We start from the raw sequence: 17762 nt of genomic DNA on the forward strand, positions 1-17762 counted from the left end.
GTTTTTGGGGCATTTTAACTTTTTACTCAAAAAATATTTGTATAGTAATTTGACTTATAATTGACTAAATATACTACTATCAATTTACTTTCTACTCACTCTCATCTTTGTCTAAGAAAATTTCAATTTAAAGAAATTTAAGAAAGTAGTGTTTTATTTTTTATTTTTCCTTTTGTTGTTTTTTCAAAATAAAAGTTTCTTTTAAAAAGGCTCTTTGTTTTGCTGCATTTGTCACGGTCATAAAGTTCGATTTTAAGGGACAGACATTCTTGATAATGCAAAACCAGGAGGAACAGTAAAAAAAAGTGTGTAGGAGGGATACAAAACTCCGTCTGCACCGCCCAGTCAGCTCAAAAGTTTGTAAAGTCCGCACACCGTCACCTCCCTGAACGCAGTCACATCCTCACCCGTGGATTACAAAGCTCCACCACTCAAGACAACCTTCTCCGACCAAAAGTAAGTTTATGTATTTTTGGTCTTTGTTTTTTCTCCTCTTTTCCTCGGGAATGTGTTGGAAGTTTTCCTAAAAGTCCTTTAAAAGAGCGAAGCAGCTTTTACCGAGGTCAACTGAAGGCAGCTCGCGACTGTCATTCCTCAACAAAACAAAACAAAACAAAACAAAACAAAACAAAACAAAAAAAAGTCGGTTTGACCGCTTTAAATATCAATCAAACCTCGTTCATTTAATCCTTTTGGAGCCATATATAAAAAGAAAAAAAAAACTCAAGTTGGAATAGATTTACAAAAGGAAATAACGTGACTTTGTGTTTTTCTGTGGAGCTGCATAAACAGTTTACACAGGCTCTTCCTTTCCCCCCTATATGAATTATATAACTAGAACAGACTCCTTATCTGATGCCGGCATTGTGATATTATTTAGAGAAAGCGATGCCACAGTTCCTCCAGAAAGAGTTTATTGACCAGCAGATAACCTCTGGGTTTAGATCCTAATTGTGCATCAAGAAGATGTTGGATAAAATTCCTATGGATCCATGGCCTGTTCTGAATACTGATTATTACATCTTTTTTCAGCAATAATTACAAAGTAAGGATCATATTATAACGTTTTTTTTTTTTTACATTTCTACAATAAAAAAATAAAAATTGTAATTACGGTTACAAAACAGCATTTTTTTGAAACTCAGATCTTTATCAATCCAGATTCATTTTATCCTGACCTTTTTTTCTTCTTTCTTGCCTCGTCTCTTGTTGCCAGGTATTGCTGTTTGCCACCTGATAAGAACACCAACTCCTGCCTGAACACCTTCACGCCCAAGACTAAGATTTTACCTGGAAGAAAGAGAGACAGAAAAAAAAAAGGCCAAAACTTGAAGAGATGGAGGGTTTCATGACACGGCTGATGGTGCTTCTGTGCATCACCGTTGCAACCTCAGGTAAGTCTAACTGATATGCATTACATTCATCTCTCAGATTGGAAATGTTGGGCTTCGATTCCTGGTGCAGAACCCCCCCCCCCCCCCCCCCCCCCCCCCCCACATGTTCAGAGTTTTGTAAAAATATCAAAGGATGCGGGGTTTCTTTCTTTTTTGGACATAAAAGACCAATCTCAGAGTTAAGTGAAAGATTATAAATGTTGATTTCCTTTTGTAAAACAAAGTACATCAAAGTCTAAATGCTGCTCAAATACTCCAGGATTTATTTTGTTTGTGCCTTTTTCAAGCAAAAAAAGATTTAGCAAATGAGTTCAATGATATGGATTTTATGTCATGCACCTCTGCTCCTCCACCTGCTTTTTTTTTGGCTTCATGTGGCTGGCTGCCTGTGAAAAATTCAGACATGTAATCCCCTACAAGGTGGTAAAGGGATCTGACAGCCTCCCCATCTCCTCCGGCCATAATCCAACCCTGCACTCTTAACAGTGCCTTTGCAGTGCTGCTACAGGCTGTTTGGGTCTCACCTCACTGCACTCACATCACACTTATTCAGAGCACATGGCCGCATGCTGTCCAGTTTATCTAAGCATATCATAGCAGAGCTGTTGTACGCAAACTTTCCATCGATCAGGTAATGACAATATCAATTTCACCCAGTGCATTAATCAAAAAAAAACACGTTTCAGTGATCACTGGAAACACAGTTAGGGTTTTAAACAATGTGCATTTTTTCCTGCATTAAAATCGACATAATTAAGGAAAAAGCCTTTTTTTTGTGGTCATTTTTAAAACGTTAAAAGAGGTAGCCTAAAAATAAAAAAAGAACACGTATCTTAAGAAGAAAAATCACTAGAAAGTAGTAAAACTATCTGTCCATGCAGCAAGTATTTTCTATATGACAAGAAATCTTATAAGATACCAGAAACAAGAGTAAAAAAGGCTAAAAAAGCTAATTGCTAGATAGAACTACATAAAATTGGATGTTTTACAACTCAATGATAGGTATTTCCTTGCTAGTACTAGGCAATTGGCTTAGATTTTATGAGTTTAATAGTTTATTTTGATTACAGTGACAAAAAGAATCAGGGTAATAAGTTGGGATGATTTATTTTAGAACAAAATGTGAACTAAGTAAGAATATGATCTTATTATAAGTTGGCCCATCTTAGTAAATCCTCATAAAACCTAAAAATACCACTTATTCTTAGAAGGTAAATATAAATTCATGTTTCCAAAATAATGAGATGAATTCTAGTCCCACATTCATTGAACTTTAAAGGAACATCCTTGAAATTGAACCAAAAACTATGGTAGAATTTGAATCTTTTGAGCATTTTTTCCAGATTTTTTTTTGTTAGGAGTGTGGAGCAAAAAGATGGTGACTCATTTAAATAAAAAGAAGTCACTATTTCTAGATCCTAGCTCTTAATGAGACAAAAATTATCTTGACTGTGCAGATTTTGAGAAAGGTGTAGAGCAAAGATATGTTAAAATGACTTCAAACCTGGTCAAATATCTTAAATGAATAAAAAACAATTGAAATCTTTGCAAGTATCAAATAGTTTGCAGTGTAAATTCAAAACCCCATTTTCTTTCTGGTTATAAATGTCACACGCACAAAACTCTAACACAGTCTGCTGTTCTTTAATGTATTTTTGCTATTAACTGTCACCAGAATAAACTTGTCTGCTTTCATTTTTCAAGCTCTGCTTGAAGGTGCAAGAAAACACTTTAGGGCCAAATAACGTTTTTTTTTTTACCCCCTCCCATTCTCCCGAAGCCTGCGAACACACACCAGAAAAATAAAGTGGCATTTGAAACTTGGAATTTCCAATTAGACAAAAATTGCTCTGGCAAGCATACACTGCTGTGGAGATTATGTGCCAGAACAAACAAGCCTGTAACAGAATCAGGCTTCAGCGCTGACCTACACTGTGGCAAACCACAACATAGCCTGCAGTGTTTAGCACCCTCTCAGCAGGGGGTGTCAGGGACCCAGATACATTTTGGCCAAACCTGCACAGATATGACCTCGTGTGACTTTCACTGCAGGGGATCTAACTTCCTGTGTACTGGTAGTCTTAAAGAATGTGTTTGGCTTTAACCTAATTGCCTCCAAAGTAGCTATTTTTATTTTTTTTTTTACCACCACTAATTTCTTAAATAGAAGTTCCAACGATCCTTTTCTCTGATTTTGTGCTCAGCAGCTTCAGAAGCCGTGACTCTGATCTCAGCAGCGTACTCTGACCCTGTGTTCTGAACGTTTGAGGCATTAATCAAAGCAGTGCTGCTGCATGCACAATCCGCCTCTTCTTCACACATTGTGTATGTGCCATTTCATGTTTTTATCTCATGCTGTCATAAGAATTTGTCATTTGTCTCCGACATCTTCTCCTGGGCTTTGGCCTACTTTTTTTTTTTTGCGGAAAGATGCAGGCACAGGCATGAGGTGTGACACTGCAACCAAAAGATTTGCCCTGCAAGAGAACAGAGGCTGTGCACGGAAAATGTAAGGAAATAAAAAAAAAGAAGGAAAAAACGTTGATAGAATCTTTGTCAGCTGGAAGGGAAAGCGTGAGAACAAATATGACATAAAGGGCCTTTCAGACGAAGATGTAAACATGAAAAACAGCGTGCAGCCTACTTTAAATCCTTGAACACACTTGGGTGAAAGTGTTACATTATGTTTGGCTTCAGCTCAGGCTTGTTTCAGCCTTATTTAATCTTTTTTTATACGTTTGACCGCCCTGACAAATCCCTTTAAAAAAAAAAAAAGCAGCCCTTTAAAGTCCTCCCATGATGTCTGAAGCACGCTTTGAACAGTGTTTTAAATGAAAACAGAGCAGATTAGAACTTGATGCTTCATGTTCCCAGCGGCTTATCAATGCACCGCCGCACTGCCGAGTTGTTGTAATATTGAAAGTCTTATCCACCTCGCAGCGGTGGAGACACTGACTTTCATAGAAATGCCACAATTTTGTCTAATCAAGCAAAATTTCTCAGCCCCGTTGTTGATAGGACTAGATAGCTCACAGCCGTCTCTGGGGAACTTGTGACAAAACAGCAGGTATCGTGTCACTCCACTCAGACTGGACTTATTTAGCTGTCTGCTTTTTTCCCCCTGCAGTTATAGACACATACATAGCCCTGGACATGACATAAAAATATTAATAACAGGGCGGCTCTGGGTGAGCAGTAAGGCGGTCGACCTCTGATCGGAAGATTGCAGGTTAGATTCCCCCCTTGCCCGCCCATGTGTCAAAGTGTCCTTGGGCAAGACACTGAGCCCCACCTTGCCCTTGGTGGAAGGTTGGCGCCAGTGTTCGGCAGCGGAGCTGCCACCAGTCTGTGAATGGGTTTGTGACTGTAAAGCCCCATGGGCCTTTGAGGAAAGTAGAAAGCGCTAAACCAGTATACGCCATTTACCATAATAATTGTTCCCCCTCGAATTAGCATTTTGTGCATTCAAATTAGCATTTTGTGCACACAAATTACTATTTTGTATGCACAAATTACCAATTTGTGTGCACAAACTGCTATTTTGTGGCCTTAAATGATCATTTTATTAGCATTTTGTTGCATGTTTTACGAATTAGTATTTTTTGCACACAAGTTAGTATTTTGTACAAATTCGAATTGTGTACGCACAAATGATCATTTTGCGCTCACAAATTGCCATTTTGTTGGTGCAAATTTGCATTTTTTGCACATAATTTAGCATTTTGTGCTCACACGTTTGCATTTTGTAAGTTTGTATTTTCTCGGCACAAATTAGCCTTTTTGTGGGAAAGTTAGTGTTGCGCTTGCACAAATTAGTATTTTGTGGACATGATTTAGCATTTTGTGCTCACATGTTAGCATTTTGTTCACACAAGTTGTAATTTGTATGAACAAATGCTATATTGTGGCCACAAGTTACCATTTTATGGCTTTTTGTACGCAGATCTTAGCATTTTGTACAAATAAGTATTTTTTATGCTCAAATAAGCTTTTTTTTGCTCACTCCTTAGCAGTATGGGCACACTAGTTAGTATTTTATCTGCACAAGCTAGCATATTGTGTGCACAAATTAGTAGTGAGTATTGAAGAAGGAATCAAAGAGTGGATCCCACTGCTGTCAGATCTGTAATTTAAGGGTTCTTTGACTGGAGACCTCTTGAACACGGCTTTGTCACAAGTCTCTTGTGTGAAACAAATTTGCATTTTGGGTACACACAAAACACGAATTTGTGCCCCCAAAATGAAAATTAAAGGGAACAATTTAATATTATTTTTCAAAATGATGTCCAGGGCTCTATAGGCCCAAAATTCAGGAACGTCTAGGCTACATGATTGCTGTGAGGGCTTTTTTTTTGTTTTGTTTTTTGTTCTTCACATCAGTTTGGGATTATCCAGAAATGAACCCCAGCCTATCTGTTAAACTTCGAAGCGATCATCCCGTCTTTCATCTTGCACTATGATTATTCAAAGTCTCTTGTGTGTGAAGCACTTGGGCCTCTCTTGTTTGCAGCTCATCTATATTCCATGAGCAGACTTCTGCCAGGCTCCAATAAAACAGACAACATCAGGCAGGTCTTAGCTTCGCCACCCCGTCTCCCTGTGAGGTTAACTGCATAAAAAAAAAAATAGCATCTTGCTGTTTGTTTTAAACATCTTACACCAACCGACCTTTCGTTTTATCTGTTAACACCTGTGGTGCCACCATTTTTATTATTCCTCCTTGTTTCTAAGCCTTTATTTATTTATTTATTATTTTAAATAACCAATTTAATGCTCGGTTACTGAAGCAGAACTTCATTGTTAGTGATGTACTCGATTGTGGTTTATTTTAATCCTCAAAAATATATTTTCCACAAGCTGCTCCTGGCTGCAGCACTGTTTGTTACCTTCTGAGGCAAATTTGCAGTTTTATCTCCCGTGTCTTTAAGGTCCTCCCTTCAAAGACCAATTATGTGCAGACTGCTCTGCTGATTGGCTGAAAATGGTAAGTGCATTGCAGGGTTTTTTATGTGCTTTGTTTGAAGGGTGCCAAGGCTCCCACCAGGGAGATATTATGCAAGTGTGCTGCATAGTGATATCAGCAAGTAAGTGAAGAAAAGGCTGGACTTCAAGTGAGGCATTTCATGTGAGAGAAAATAACTCTCTTTGATGTAGACTTTTGGAGTTTTTAACTGAAAAGAATCTGCATGTACATAAGGGATAAAAGAAAAAGGAGGTAAACTCAATAAAATGCTCGATTTCCTCTTCCACGTCATTTTTCCTCACAACTGTAAAAGGTTTATAGCATTCAGGAAAGTTGATGTGGCTTTTTTTTTTATTGTAAGAAAAAAAAATCCTGAAAATCTAACCAAAAGTTTGAAATAACTATTTCTTCTGTGTGATTAGTGAAACAATAAAGGTAAAAAAATAATAATAAATAAAATAAGGTTTTATTAATGTTTGCTATAGAAGAAGATTTTTTATTTTACTCATTCTGGGGCAAAATAGCTCCACAGTATAATGTAGGTTTTCATTAGTTGTTTTAAAACAATTAAACCATAGTTTATGTCTGAAAATCCATTATTAATATTTCCTAGAAAGATATTTGATTGTTATAGGTGGGTTGCTGATGGACAGGCGAATAAAACTGTAGCTGATGTGTTCTTCAAAGTGACAAAAAAAGACAGAAGAGGTATGAAAACACGAATGACATGATATTAATTTGGCTTTAAAAAAATAAATACCAGCTGGAGCAAAAAATCTGTTTAATTAGCTAATATGAAACTAGCTGTATTTCCATTATACATATGCTAACTATACTATAGAAATTCTATAAATTTAGATGAAAAAAACCCCACAATTTCACAATTACACTGTTTCCATTGATTCATAAATGCAAACAATTAAACGACAAGTTTTTTAGGTGATAAGTCATTCTAAAACATGGCAACGAATGTGAGCAAGCAATGCTTTGATTTACAGTAGATACACTCTCATTTCTGCCATGGCACTAGCGCTCATCATCATCTGTCAATTCCAATAGCTTCAAAAATCACCTCCTCCAAGAGCAAAAAGGTTTTTTCTTCGATAAATGTGAGTTTTTTTTTTTAATTGTTGTGTTTCCATTTGGTAAATGTATTATCTCAAATCCAATCTGCACAATTGGAAACACAGCTACTTGAGGCAATTACCAAAAACCAGGAGTGGACAGTTAACAGGAAGGAAGACTTTAGTGAATTAAAACAAATTAAAAAATCCCAGTCCCTGACTGGTCAAAGTTCGACCTGATTTTAACTTTTCAGGGCATTCAGTGGCCCTGCGTTTTGTACGTATAGCTCAAATACATTCGTAGAAATTGGAGTAGTGACGTGTGAACGTGAGACTTTTGAACGTGAAATTCCTTAAAAGCGAATTTACATAGACTTTTTGTTGGAAGTGGTCGCTTGAGCATGTTTTGCATAGGGTGGTGTGAACATAGCCTAAAGCTTTTTGAATTAAATGTGAAATATCAACAAGTAAGCAGGATAATGTGTGTATATGATATATATTTAAAAATTTCTTTTAACATTTTTTATAATCATAGTTATAATAATAGATTTGACTTTTTGTTGATTGATTGAAAAATCAATCTAGTATTTTACCCATAAAGGATTTTTCTATGGTAATTCTTTCTACTAAGAATTACTATCATTTTTATAATGCTTTTGACATTTGGTAACATTTGGGAACTATGGTAACAATGCTGTAGAATTCAGACTGCACAGGCACATAGACCTTAAAAAGCTCAATGTTTTACTATGTCAACAGATGTTTTAATCTATTTGAAGTTTCAATCCTAAATTTCATTAGGTAAGAGTTTTTTTTATCAGGTAAGAGATTCTGGCTATGTTAAAACACACACCACATTACATGGAGCTTTGATGTTTCAGTTTTGTAGCAAAAATCTATCATAAAAGTCAAATGGGACCATTGACCCCCCTTAAAATTTTACTGAGCCCTGGGGGCTGTTTACCAGTGTAATTACATATTTAAGATTAATACTGGTATCAGATTCAGACAGTTCAGTCAGAAGTTGTGAGCAAAGTCTTTTTGAACACCCAGGGATCTTCAGCTTTGCTTTCACTGGTTGCTTAAAATTCCTTATGATGGGTAAATTCTCAGTGTAGTGTCACTGTTTGACTGACGTTTTGTCTGGAAACTTTAGCATACTAGACTCTGTGTGATAGTTTGTCTGACCAGCTGCTCATGTCTTGGGAGGTAGTTGTATGCCAACTCCTTAGAAGGCAATTTTCTGAATCTTTTCTTTTTTTTTCCCAGACTGAGCACAATAATCACTATCACATAAGCTGACTGGGGCAGTTGGACACATTAACAATTATCTTTGCGTCTGACTGAAGTCTTTGTGATTTTTATCCGCTGTGTTTGCGGCATTTCCTGGCAGGGAAATAGTGTTGAATATGCCCCCTGCTGCAACAGCTTTCCCAGTGGGATTCATGATGTTAACTGCCAGACCTCCTGCTGCACTTTTGCCAACCCACCTACCCCCTACTCCCCCCCTCGTCACCAAGTTTCCCGCCACGGGCTGAGGGAAAAGTACAAAAGTGATTAGCGAGCTGCTGGAGGAATAGGAGGAGGGAGAGTTGTCTGAAAATGGAGGGATGCTGAGCTCCACAGACAGACAGAAAGACAAGCAGAGATAACATAATTCATAAAGACTAATTCATGGAGACAGTGAGGGAGTGGGAGGTCAGATCTGTATGACTGTCAAAGAGCTGATAAGTCTTTCAGAGGAAAGATTGGAGAGAGATGTAAATTTAAAAAAAAAAACATTAGGGCTGAATGTCTTGAGGTTCAAAGAGAAATTAGTGTGAGTCATAGAGACAGTGAGGCTAAAAAGTTGGAAAATAGATGTAGTAAACCTAAAAATTTACAGAAAAAAGTACAAGTTTGGGTTTCTCAGAAACAACACTGTTGGAGAAAAATAAAAGGGGAAAAAGTCATGTTAAAAATGGCTTAGAGAATCAAAACAGTTCACTTCCCCTGTTTTACTGTAGTGAGCCAGCTCTGCCTGCGGTCAGACTGGGTGGCAGGGAGACGCGACCACTTGTCGCTGCCTCAGACCGATTTCAATCTCCTACCCTGGTATGCCCCTCCCAAATAACAATCCATTTCTGACTGCTTTGCTTTTCCTCTGTTTGAATACAGAAAGCAGTGTGGGGAAGCCTCACTAATGCCATGTTCCTCTGTTCTGATCCCACCTTCGTCTATTCAACCCCTAACTGGAAAGCTAAAAGTGGGAGAGCTTACTCATCTTTACAGTTACAGACTTTCTGAGTCAGCAAAGAGGATAAGGATGTCTGGGTAGCTACATTTTTTCCCCTCTTTATTTTCTTTAAGGTATTTTTAATTCCAAGTGTATCCAAGAACATCATAAAGCATTTAAGCTTATTTAAATGAGCAATTTATATGATTTCAAGTGTGACTTCCTGTCATTAAAAAGGTAGTTTGAAGACCCACATGCTGGTGAACTATTCTTGTGGCAGAAACCACAAAAAATGACGAATCGAAAAAGGCAAAACCTTAAAGTTCCATCTCTATTGTCTTTTGATTAATTTAAGAACAAAAAAACAGTCATTTTCTAGGACTTGTATCACCAGAGCAATGGAAGTTCATTAGAAAATAGCCACCGAGTTATGGGCAAGACCATTGGTGCAGATCAAGCCCATGCCCATTAACCATCACTCATCTGTTTCCATTGTTTCCCACTAGCTTACAGCCCCTCACAACCCCAACCCTACATTACCAGTCCAACAAAAATGGCGACCAATGTGAGAGCTATCCAGCCGTACAGTTTTTAGCCAGATGGAGCTCAGACGGGGAAAATGAAGACATACATGGATCTTTTTGTCTGCAAGTGGATGCACAAGAGTGGGGTGGAGCTCTGCAAATCGTACAAATCTGCACATCACATCCACACATTTTTTCAAATGGCATTTTTTGTCTGCTTCAGATTCCCTACATGTTGAATAAATACTCGGGAAGGCTGTTTTAATTTGAATTTTCTTTATATATGCCCTCCGTCATCAGAAAAATGCCACAAGAACATGTTAAAAAAAACAATTTTCTTTGGAGTGGACCTTCAACTCAAGGAAGACCAAAAAAAAAAAGGACCACCAAAACAGTATCCTTGAAACATGACAAAAGGACTGAAAACCCTGCTTCCGCCATAGAAAATCTTGGACTTAAATGCATTTGGGACTAATTATCCAAAGCAGAGACAGCTGGCTGATTGGAAACTTCAACCTGGTGGTGCTCTGGCAGGAAACAAAACTCAACAAAAAGCATATCAAAGCACAAAAACAAAGACAGCTAAACCATAACATCACTAATTTTAACACCTTCTTTTAGAACCATAATGAAATTCCAAGAAAGCTGGATAAAATCAATACCCTAATTTTGTTCACACTAAGTTCTTTTCTCACAATAGGACATATTCTTCCTGGACAATGGGGATCATCTAGTGACTTCTCCATTTAAGCTCATGAACTAAATCACCTCTCTTATCTCCCTCAGGGCAAAAATACACTGCTGCTGCAATTGATTATCAAATGCAGAGATGAAGACCTTTAGATAACAGCCTTTATCTTGACTAGTGATGGATATGGTCAAACTATGAGAGTATAAAGAAAAAGTGCTGTTTAAGCCTGAAGGTAGACTAGTCAGTGTGTTGCCAGACAGCCTTCTGCAGCGCCAATCACTCAGTCTACATTTATTGTACTTTCATGATGAGAGCAGTCTACCTGTGGGGTTTTCTGTTAGAAAGGCTTTGGGAAGTTTAAAGGGCCACTTTGCAGAAAAGCCTGTGGTAAATGAGTGTCTTTGTGACTGTTGTAATTTGGTTTATACATTATATTGTATCTTTTTCAAACCCATGCAGTATTACCCTCTAAATGACATAAAAAAACAATTTAAGACAAATTTTTGTGCATTTGTTTTTCATAAATTTACCAGAAGGCACCAGTGCTTGGTTTGCAAGAATTTAATCATCAGATGCATCTATCCAAACACCTCTAGCTGCTCAGGCTCCACAATGTTATGCTTTATGCTCTGTTTCCACCCCTAGCTGCCACTGATGGGCATAAACCTGTTATGATCAAGATAGCACAGTGAGCTGCTGTGGGTTGTATAATGGCAGTACCTCTTGAATCAAGCACTGGGTGGGTAGTTTTCCTGTTGATTCAGGTGCCACACTGGTCAATCTGTATTTAGAGAGCTGAAATCCCTCTCTGATGTCTGTGCCTATGTGGGGACTGACTGTGTGTTTGTCTAAGACTGATTTGACAACACAGTTGCCACTGGATTTTCCATTTGTTCACACTCCAGTAATATGTCAAGAAGCAGGATAAAGCAGCTTCTGAAAGACAGAGTGACAGATTATTTTTCATTTCAGCTCATAAACTGTGACTACAGTATATCCAACAATCTCACTCTGCTTATCAGTGAGGTTGCAGGTATAAAAGCATCAAAGAATTGTCCTTCTTGTTCAGTTACTTTCAATTCTTAAAAGAAATTCTATAAGTGTCTCAATATAGTCAACATTTTCCATCCTTAGACACAATGTGTTCTGTGTAACCCTTGTGCTATCCTAGGCACTCTAACATTGGGAGTTGGGTCATGTAGACCCACAAGACAGTGTGGATACAATATTATGCATTATTATTGTGGTGTGTGGGAACTACTGTCAGTGTAAATCCATATTCCAAGTAAAGACTCCTGGATTTTATCTATTAAAGCAGCTTTCTTGTATTTTGAAATTGATAGCTCTTCTTGGGTTTCCTCACTGACTTTTTTCTGCAAAAAGAAACTTTCCAAAGACATTTGTTTTTTGTTAATCGTGCTAGCTTGGGGGTTTCAATTTAGTGGTCGGTGCAGCCACTTTAAAAAAGGAGCAGATGGCCAAGCAGCATGACATGCATCAAGAATGAGTCGGATTTGGTGAAGAATCCAGTAGTTTACCAAAATAAAATTTCCTTAAGAATAAGATTGTAAAGGAAACAGATAAAAATGTCTTTTTTTTTCTTTGCGAGCTGGTACCAATTGTCCCACAGACTGGTACCGGTCCATGGCCTTGGGGTTGGGGACCACTGAGTTATTATATGTAGAGGAATATGTTGTGCCAAAGTGGCTTCACTCTTAAATGATTGGAAGCAGCCACTGAGCACTGGAACTCCTAATGCCTGAATCTACTTCAGCGGCACAGATTCAGCATGAAACTGGCTAAATGAGTCTGTCTATCCCCCAATTAACTCTGGGATGATTAATTTTGTTTTGCCTGTGATCTTTCAGTGGAGAGGGGGAAATCTTACCCCATATGTAAACGGTGAAGGAACATTACACCCAGAGATTGATGGTTTTTATAATGCAATAGATCACCTGACTGAATATGTGAGCTATAGCGGAACTATAGCGTTGAAGATATATATTTTTTCTTTTTCTTCCCCCATTCAAAATCCCAATGCATACCATAATATTATGCAGCACACAATAGGGAATGGTTTAAAACTAGCAGGATTAAAGATATGACGTGAGGCAGTAAGCATTGCTGCCGTTGGAGCTACTATCCTGCACGCCTCCAACAACGACGAGACGACATACAAATGGCTCCCCGAGGTGTAAACAGAGCTAGTGTGAAGACAGGCTGTCTCCAGATCAGCTATCACATCCTGAGTTCCCTTCCAGCAAACACTGGAAGCAGGACTTGGCACACGGACAAGCAGAAAAAAAAAAGTTTTACGCTCTTAAACTGACAACCCCAATCAGCGTTTTTTTGACTGAATTCAGAACTAGGAAGATAGAGGTGAGCTGGTCATGAAGGCTGTGTGTTTTATGGCGTGTGTGGTGTGCAGCATGTAGGGGTTAGAGGCCAGGGGACAGTCCAGGCCCCTGTAGAGCACTGATAAGAGCTTGTTTACCTTCCTGTGGATGGTCAGACCTCAATCTACAGTCCCGGAAACGCCAGGACAATAGGTGTGTGTGTGTATGCGTGTGTGTATGTGGAGTCAAGAGAGAAACTTGAGCCCAGCCTTGAAGCTCTCCGTTCCCTCTTTGGCCAAGTCTAGCAGGACTTCTGACTCTCCCTCCCTCCCCCATCCCCACTACTCAGTCACCCGACCCTGGTCACAAATAGTTGACTCTGTCCCAAAGGACCCTGGGAGACAGCTGGTCTTGACGCTGTCTTGAGACTTTTCCTTGAAATGTAGCAACTACACATTTCCTAAAATATTTAAGTACAAAGTAAGTTATTAATAATACTCAGTTTTTTTCCATTGGGTAATTTGTTGGGTTTGCTAATGAAAATGCTAAGGACCTATATTTTACATTATGAAACCTGTTGACATAGTTCCTACAAATGAGCAAAAATACACTCACCAGACGAAATGCTGCTGCTCCAAAACTACAGACACACAGAGTATGTGACGCATATTGAAGAACTCACTGAACGCAAGTTTTTAGACAAATATTTAGTCCACTGTGTTCACACTGGACATGCAGGGAGGGGCTTCTTCTTTTTTTTTTTTCTTCTGTCTACTTGCGCATGTCTGCCAGCCTACAGTTGGAAGAGGCTTGCTGCCAAATTTCAAAGTTGTGCAAATCTAGCAAATTTTGCTCCAGGCTTTTTCTTTCACAGCTCCATTCCAATATATGAAAGATTTGGTGTCATGTACTGTAGATCCAGCCAGGCACAAACCACAATTATTAATTTCTCCTCCTTGATCAATTTTCAAATTGTTGGCACCTCTGTGTTTTAAAGGGACGCCATCTGTCACTACCAAACTGAGTCCTTAATTATTCAGTTTGACCTGGTGTAACTTTTAATATCTGTTTAATGGCCACGCATTTTGAACACAAAGCCTAAAAAAGGTTGTAGAAACTTGTGTAGCTATGCGTGTATGTGAGAGATTTAAAAAATCAGAAATCCGGATTTACGGGTGTTTACATAGACTTTTTTATTGAAAGTGACCGCTAAAACGTGCTTAACTCAAAGAATACATATGCAGCCGTGAAACCTAAGCAGCATGAACAAAAAATGTTTTTGCAAACTATTTAGATTATAAACACCAAGATTGAATCAACTATATTTATTTTGCCCTTGTTAAGCTTTAAGCTAACAAAAATTGCTTTTTAAAACAATGCAAAAGAAAGATACTCAGTATTATTCATGTTTTGTCAAAAGTACACCTCAAGAATTTAAATGATCTTTTTTTGTTTAATTATTTATTTATTTATTTTTATTTGATTATTCCAAAGGTTTGATTTTTGGACTGGTATATTTGCAATGTCTACACATGACAAAGTCATCTTTAATCTAGACAGCTAAACAATTTGATTTGATTAAGTACTCGTCTAACGGCCATATTCATACAGTCAATCAGTACCCTATATCATAATTTAATCTCTTGAGGGTTTTACTGATTATTTTTTTACCATTCTCTTGGTAAATTCTATACCAACTCAGTGGCCCTGTAGCAGAGTGTCTGCTCTGAAACTGATGGGGTGAAATCCATGGTTGGGTCATGCCAAAGACTTAAAAATGGGACCCAAAGTCTCCCTGCTGTACACTCAGCATTAATGGGTTGAATTGGAGGGTTAAACCACCAAAAGGTTCCTGAATACAGGTGTATCGACACTCCCCCAGGGAATGGGTCAAATGTAGTTTTCACAAAGCCTGGTGTGTAGCAGCTAATGGTTTTTCTTAGCTAAACTAAAAGCTTCTAAATGTGTCAAAATTATATTGTTAATGCAAAGATTTATTATCTGCACAACAAATCTGTGTTTTAGTAATAAAAAATGTATTTAACTGTTTCCTTGCGCGAATGAAATCAGCCGCAAAATATCAGAATTTTAAGGAATTTTGTTTTCACAAAAGGATTTAGTAAGAACTTAAACATAAATAATTCTTTTAATAAATTATATTACAAAGTAGTTATTACCACATGACCTAAGATAATTTTTTATACTCTTCGGTTTAATTTATCCATGGTTTTGTTTATAATGTGTGTGTGTCATCCCATTTTTGTAGGGACAAGCTGCTTTTTATCTTTGCTAGAACACTTTTGGAAAAGTCATCTTACATCTTGATGGATTCTTTCCTAGATAAAGGCCAACGGAAATAAAAACTCTTGTTTTATTCTACTCTGGCAGGGTGTTGGCTGAAGCATCCCTTAAGCTTCTAAGTAAGTCTTATATAAGGCTGTTAGCACTAAGTGGGGTTTAGACAACTGGATAAATGATAAATTTAAAAAACATATCTCACATTTGTTAAGATATTATGATGGTACCCAGATTTTTTATTGCAAAGTGTTTATGTCAGTTAAATTTAAGCTGGTCTTGTCATGAGACATTGGTGCCTCTACTATATTTTGGACTTTAATGAACAGTAAACTAGTTTAGCGTTTTTAAGAGGAAATGTCTGAAACTGTTTAATGGGAAAAATTTCAACTTAAGCCAATAGCCCCATCCATCATCCATTTTCTAAACCAGCTATTTCCCTTTCGGGGTCACGGGGTTGCCAGATCCTGTCCTGGCTACTGTCGGGCGACGGCAGAGTACACCCTGGAAAGGTCACCAGTCTGTCGCAGGGCCACATAATGACTCCCACAAAAACACATGCACACCAAGGAACAATTTAGAGTAACCAATTAATCTATGAAGCATATTACTGGACTATGGGAGGAAGCGGGAGTTCCCGGAGTAAACCCTCACATGCATGGGGAGAACATGCAAACTCCTAACAGAAAGGTCCCAGATGGGATTTGAACCGGGACCTGCTAACTGTGAGGCCAGGATTTACAGTTCATTTAAAGCCCCTAATGATGTTGGTCCCTCCCAGGTTATTCTGAATTATTACCTTTTTTCGTTAAATGTGGAAACACTTGCATTATTAGTTTTCAAAATGATGTATTAGTACATCTATCAGTCCTTGTCAAACTAAGAAACAAAAAGAAACAAAAAAAGCATTACAACTTAAGTCTTTTTTCCAAATTTTGGGGAAAATTTGAGGCTAGGTGCCTTGCCCAAGGACACAGTAATTATCAAGCTTGTGAGTTGAACCCCCAGAGCAATCTATTGTTAGCCCCTGATCTACAGCCACCCAAGCTGAACTAAACAACACATTTTGAGGATGGTTATTACCGAGACTATCCGACTTCCTATAAAAAGGCCACAGCTTTCATCCTAGTGCCAGTGGAAGAATTTAACACTGGAGTAGACGGATGTTTGTCATTTGGTGAACCAATCATCTGTCTCCTCCTGCAACACCTTGAGGTCAGGAAGGCAGAAAGAGGACAGCTTCAGTAATGGAGCCAGATGGAATTGTTTTTGCTTCACGTTATTTATTGCGTCATGCTGCCTGGGACAAATCCATCAGGTGGCAGATAATTCATTTCTGCTGGAAATGTGCTGTCACCAGCATTGTTTTTCTGGCAAACTGATCATTAGTCATTTTTATTGCATGCTTATTGATTGTCATTTTAAGTAGTTTGACTTGTTTTCATTAAGATGTTTTTTCTTCTTCTGGCTATTACAGTACTTTTTAGTTTCCCAAATAATGAAGGCAACATATGGGGTCAACTGTTATGTCATCAACTAAACCTATTTGCTGTCCTCCTTTAGGCTTTGAATGCATGCCTACAGACTTAACATCTAAATGGAAATTACTGACATCCATAAACATGTCTTCTCATGAAATGGGAAATGAAGGGGACTGATATCCGTAGATAAGGCGACAGGGGATGGAATGACGCTTCTCTACCTCATTTACCAGCAAACCGCTTAGTGAGGCCATTGGCATTTCCGGGGTCAAGGGGCCAAAATGAATGTTGGTCATATTCCACGGTGACTTGTAAAAAGTAGGCGCACGTTTATGTGCACACAAATCCAAACACATGCACATTCTGAAGAAGTCATTGTGATTCATGCCAGGACCTCTTGGGCAACGGTTATTGGCTGTTGGCTATGTCACAGCAGAACGAGTGAGAAATAACTTAACAGATGAGGATACTGAGCAGCAGACATTAACACAAGGGGCCAAAATAACAGGAAGTCAGCCTTGACCTTTGGGGGTGGGAGGGGGGAGAGGCATAGAGAGTAAAGGAGAACACACTTTTGTCGATTGAAGCTTAAAGAGCTTAAAGAGGAAAGCAGCCTCCTTTTGTAATAAGTGGGGAAAAATCCAATGTAAAAAAAATATCTTACTAAAGAGAGAAATATAAGACATAGAAGAAAGGTACACTACTTTATAGAAGAAATCTCTTTATCCATCAAATCTGTTTTCCTCTTCATTGCATCCATGTTTTTAAATATTTTATCCCTGCCTCCTCCACGGATGAC

The 17762-nt window shown here is 38.2% G+C and overlaps 1 protein-coding gene across 1 annotated transcript in view; it reads left to right on the forward strand.

Annotated features, from left to right (window-relative positions):
- The first annotated feature begins 329 nt into the window (after window positions 1–329).
- Window positions 330–17762, forward strand: part of LOC101171598 — a 49164-nt gene continuing 31731 nt past the window's right edge. Inside the window, exons 1-2 of the mRNA XM_023961175.1 lie at window positions 330–456; window positions 1217–1394. Coding sequence (XP_023816943.1) covers window positions 1337–1394 — 58 coding nt within the window. The 5' untranslated portion in view covers window positions 330–456; window positions 1217–1336. The remainder of the gene's footprint in view (window positions 457–1216; window positions 1395–17762) is intronic.

This window comes from Oryzias latipes, chromosome 12, assembly GCF_002234675.1.
Source record: "Oryzias latipes chromosome 12, ASM223467v1".
Taxonomy (NCBI): domain Eukaryota; kingdom Metazoa; phylum Chordata; class Actinopteri; order Beloniformes; family Adrianichthyidae; genus Oryzias; species Oryzias latipes.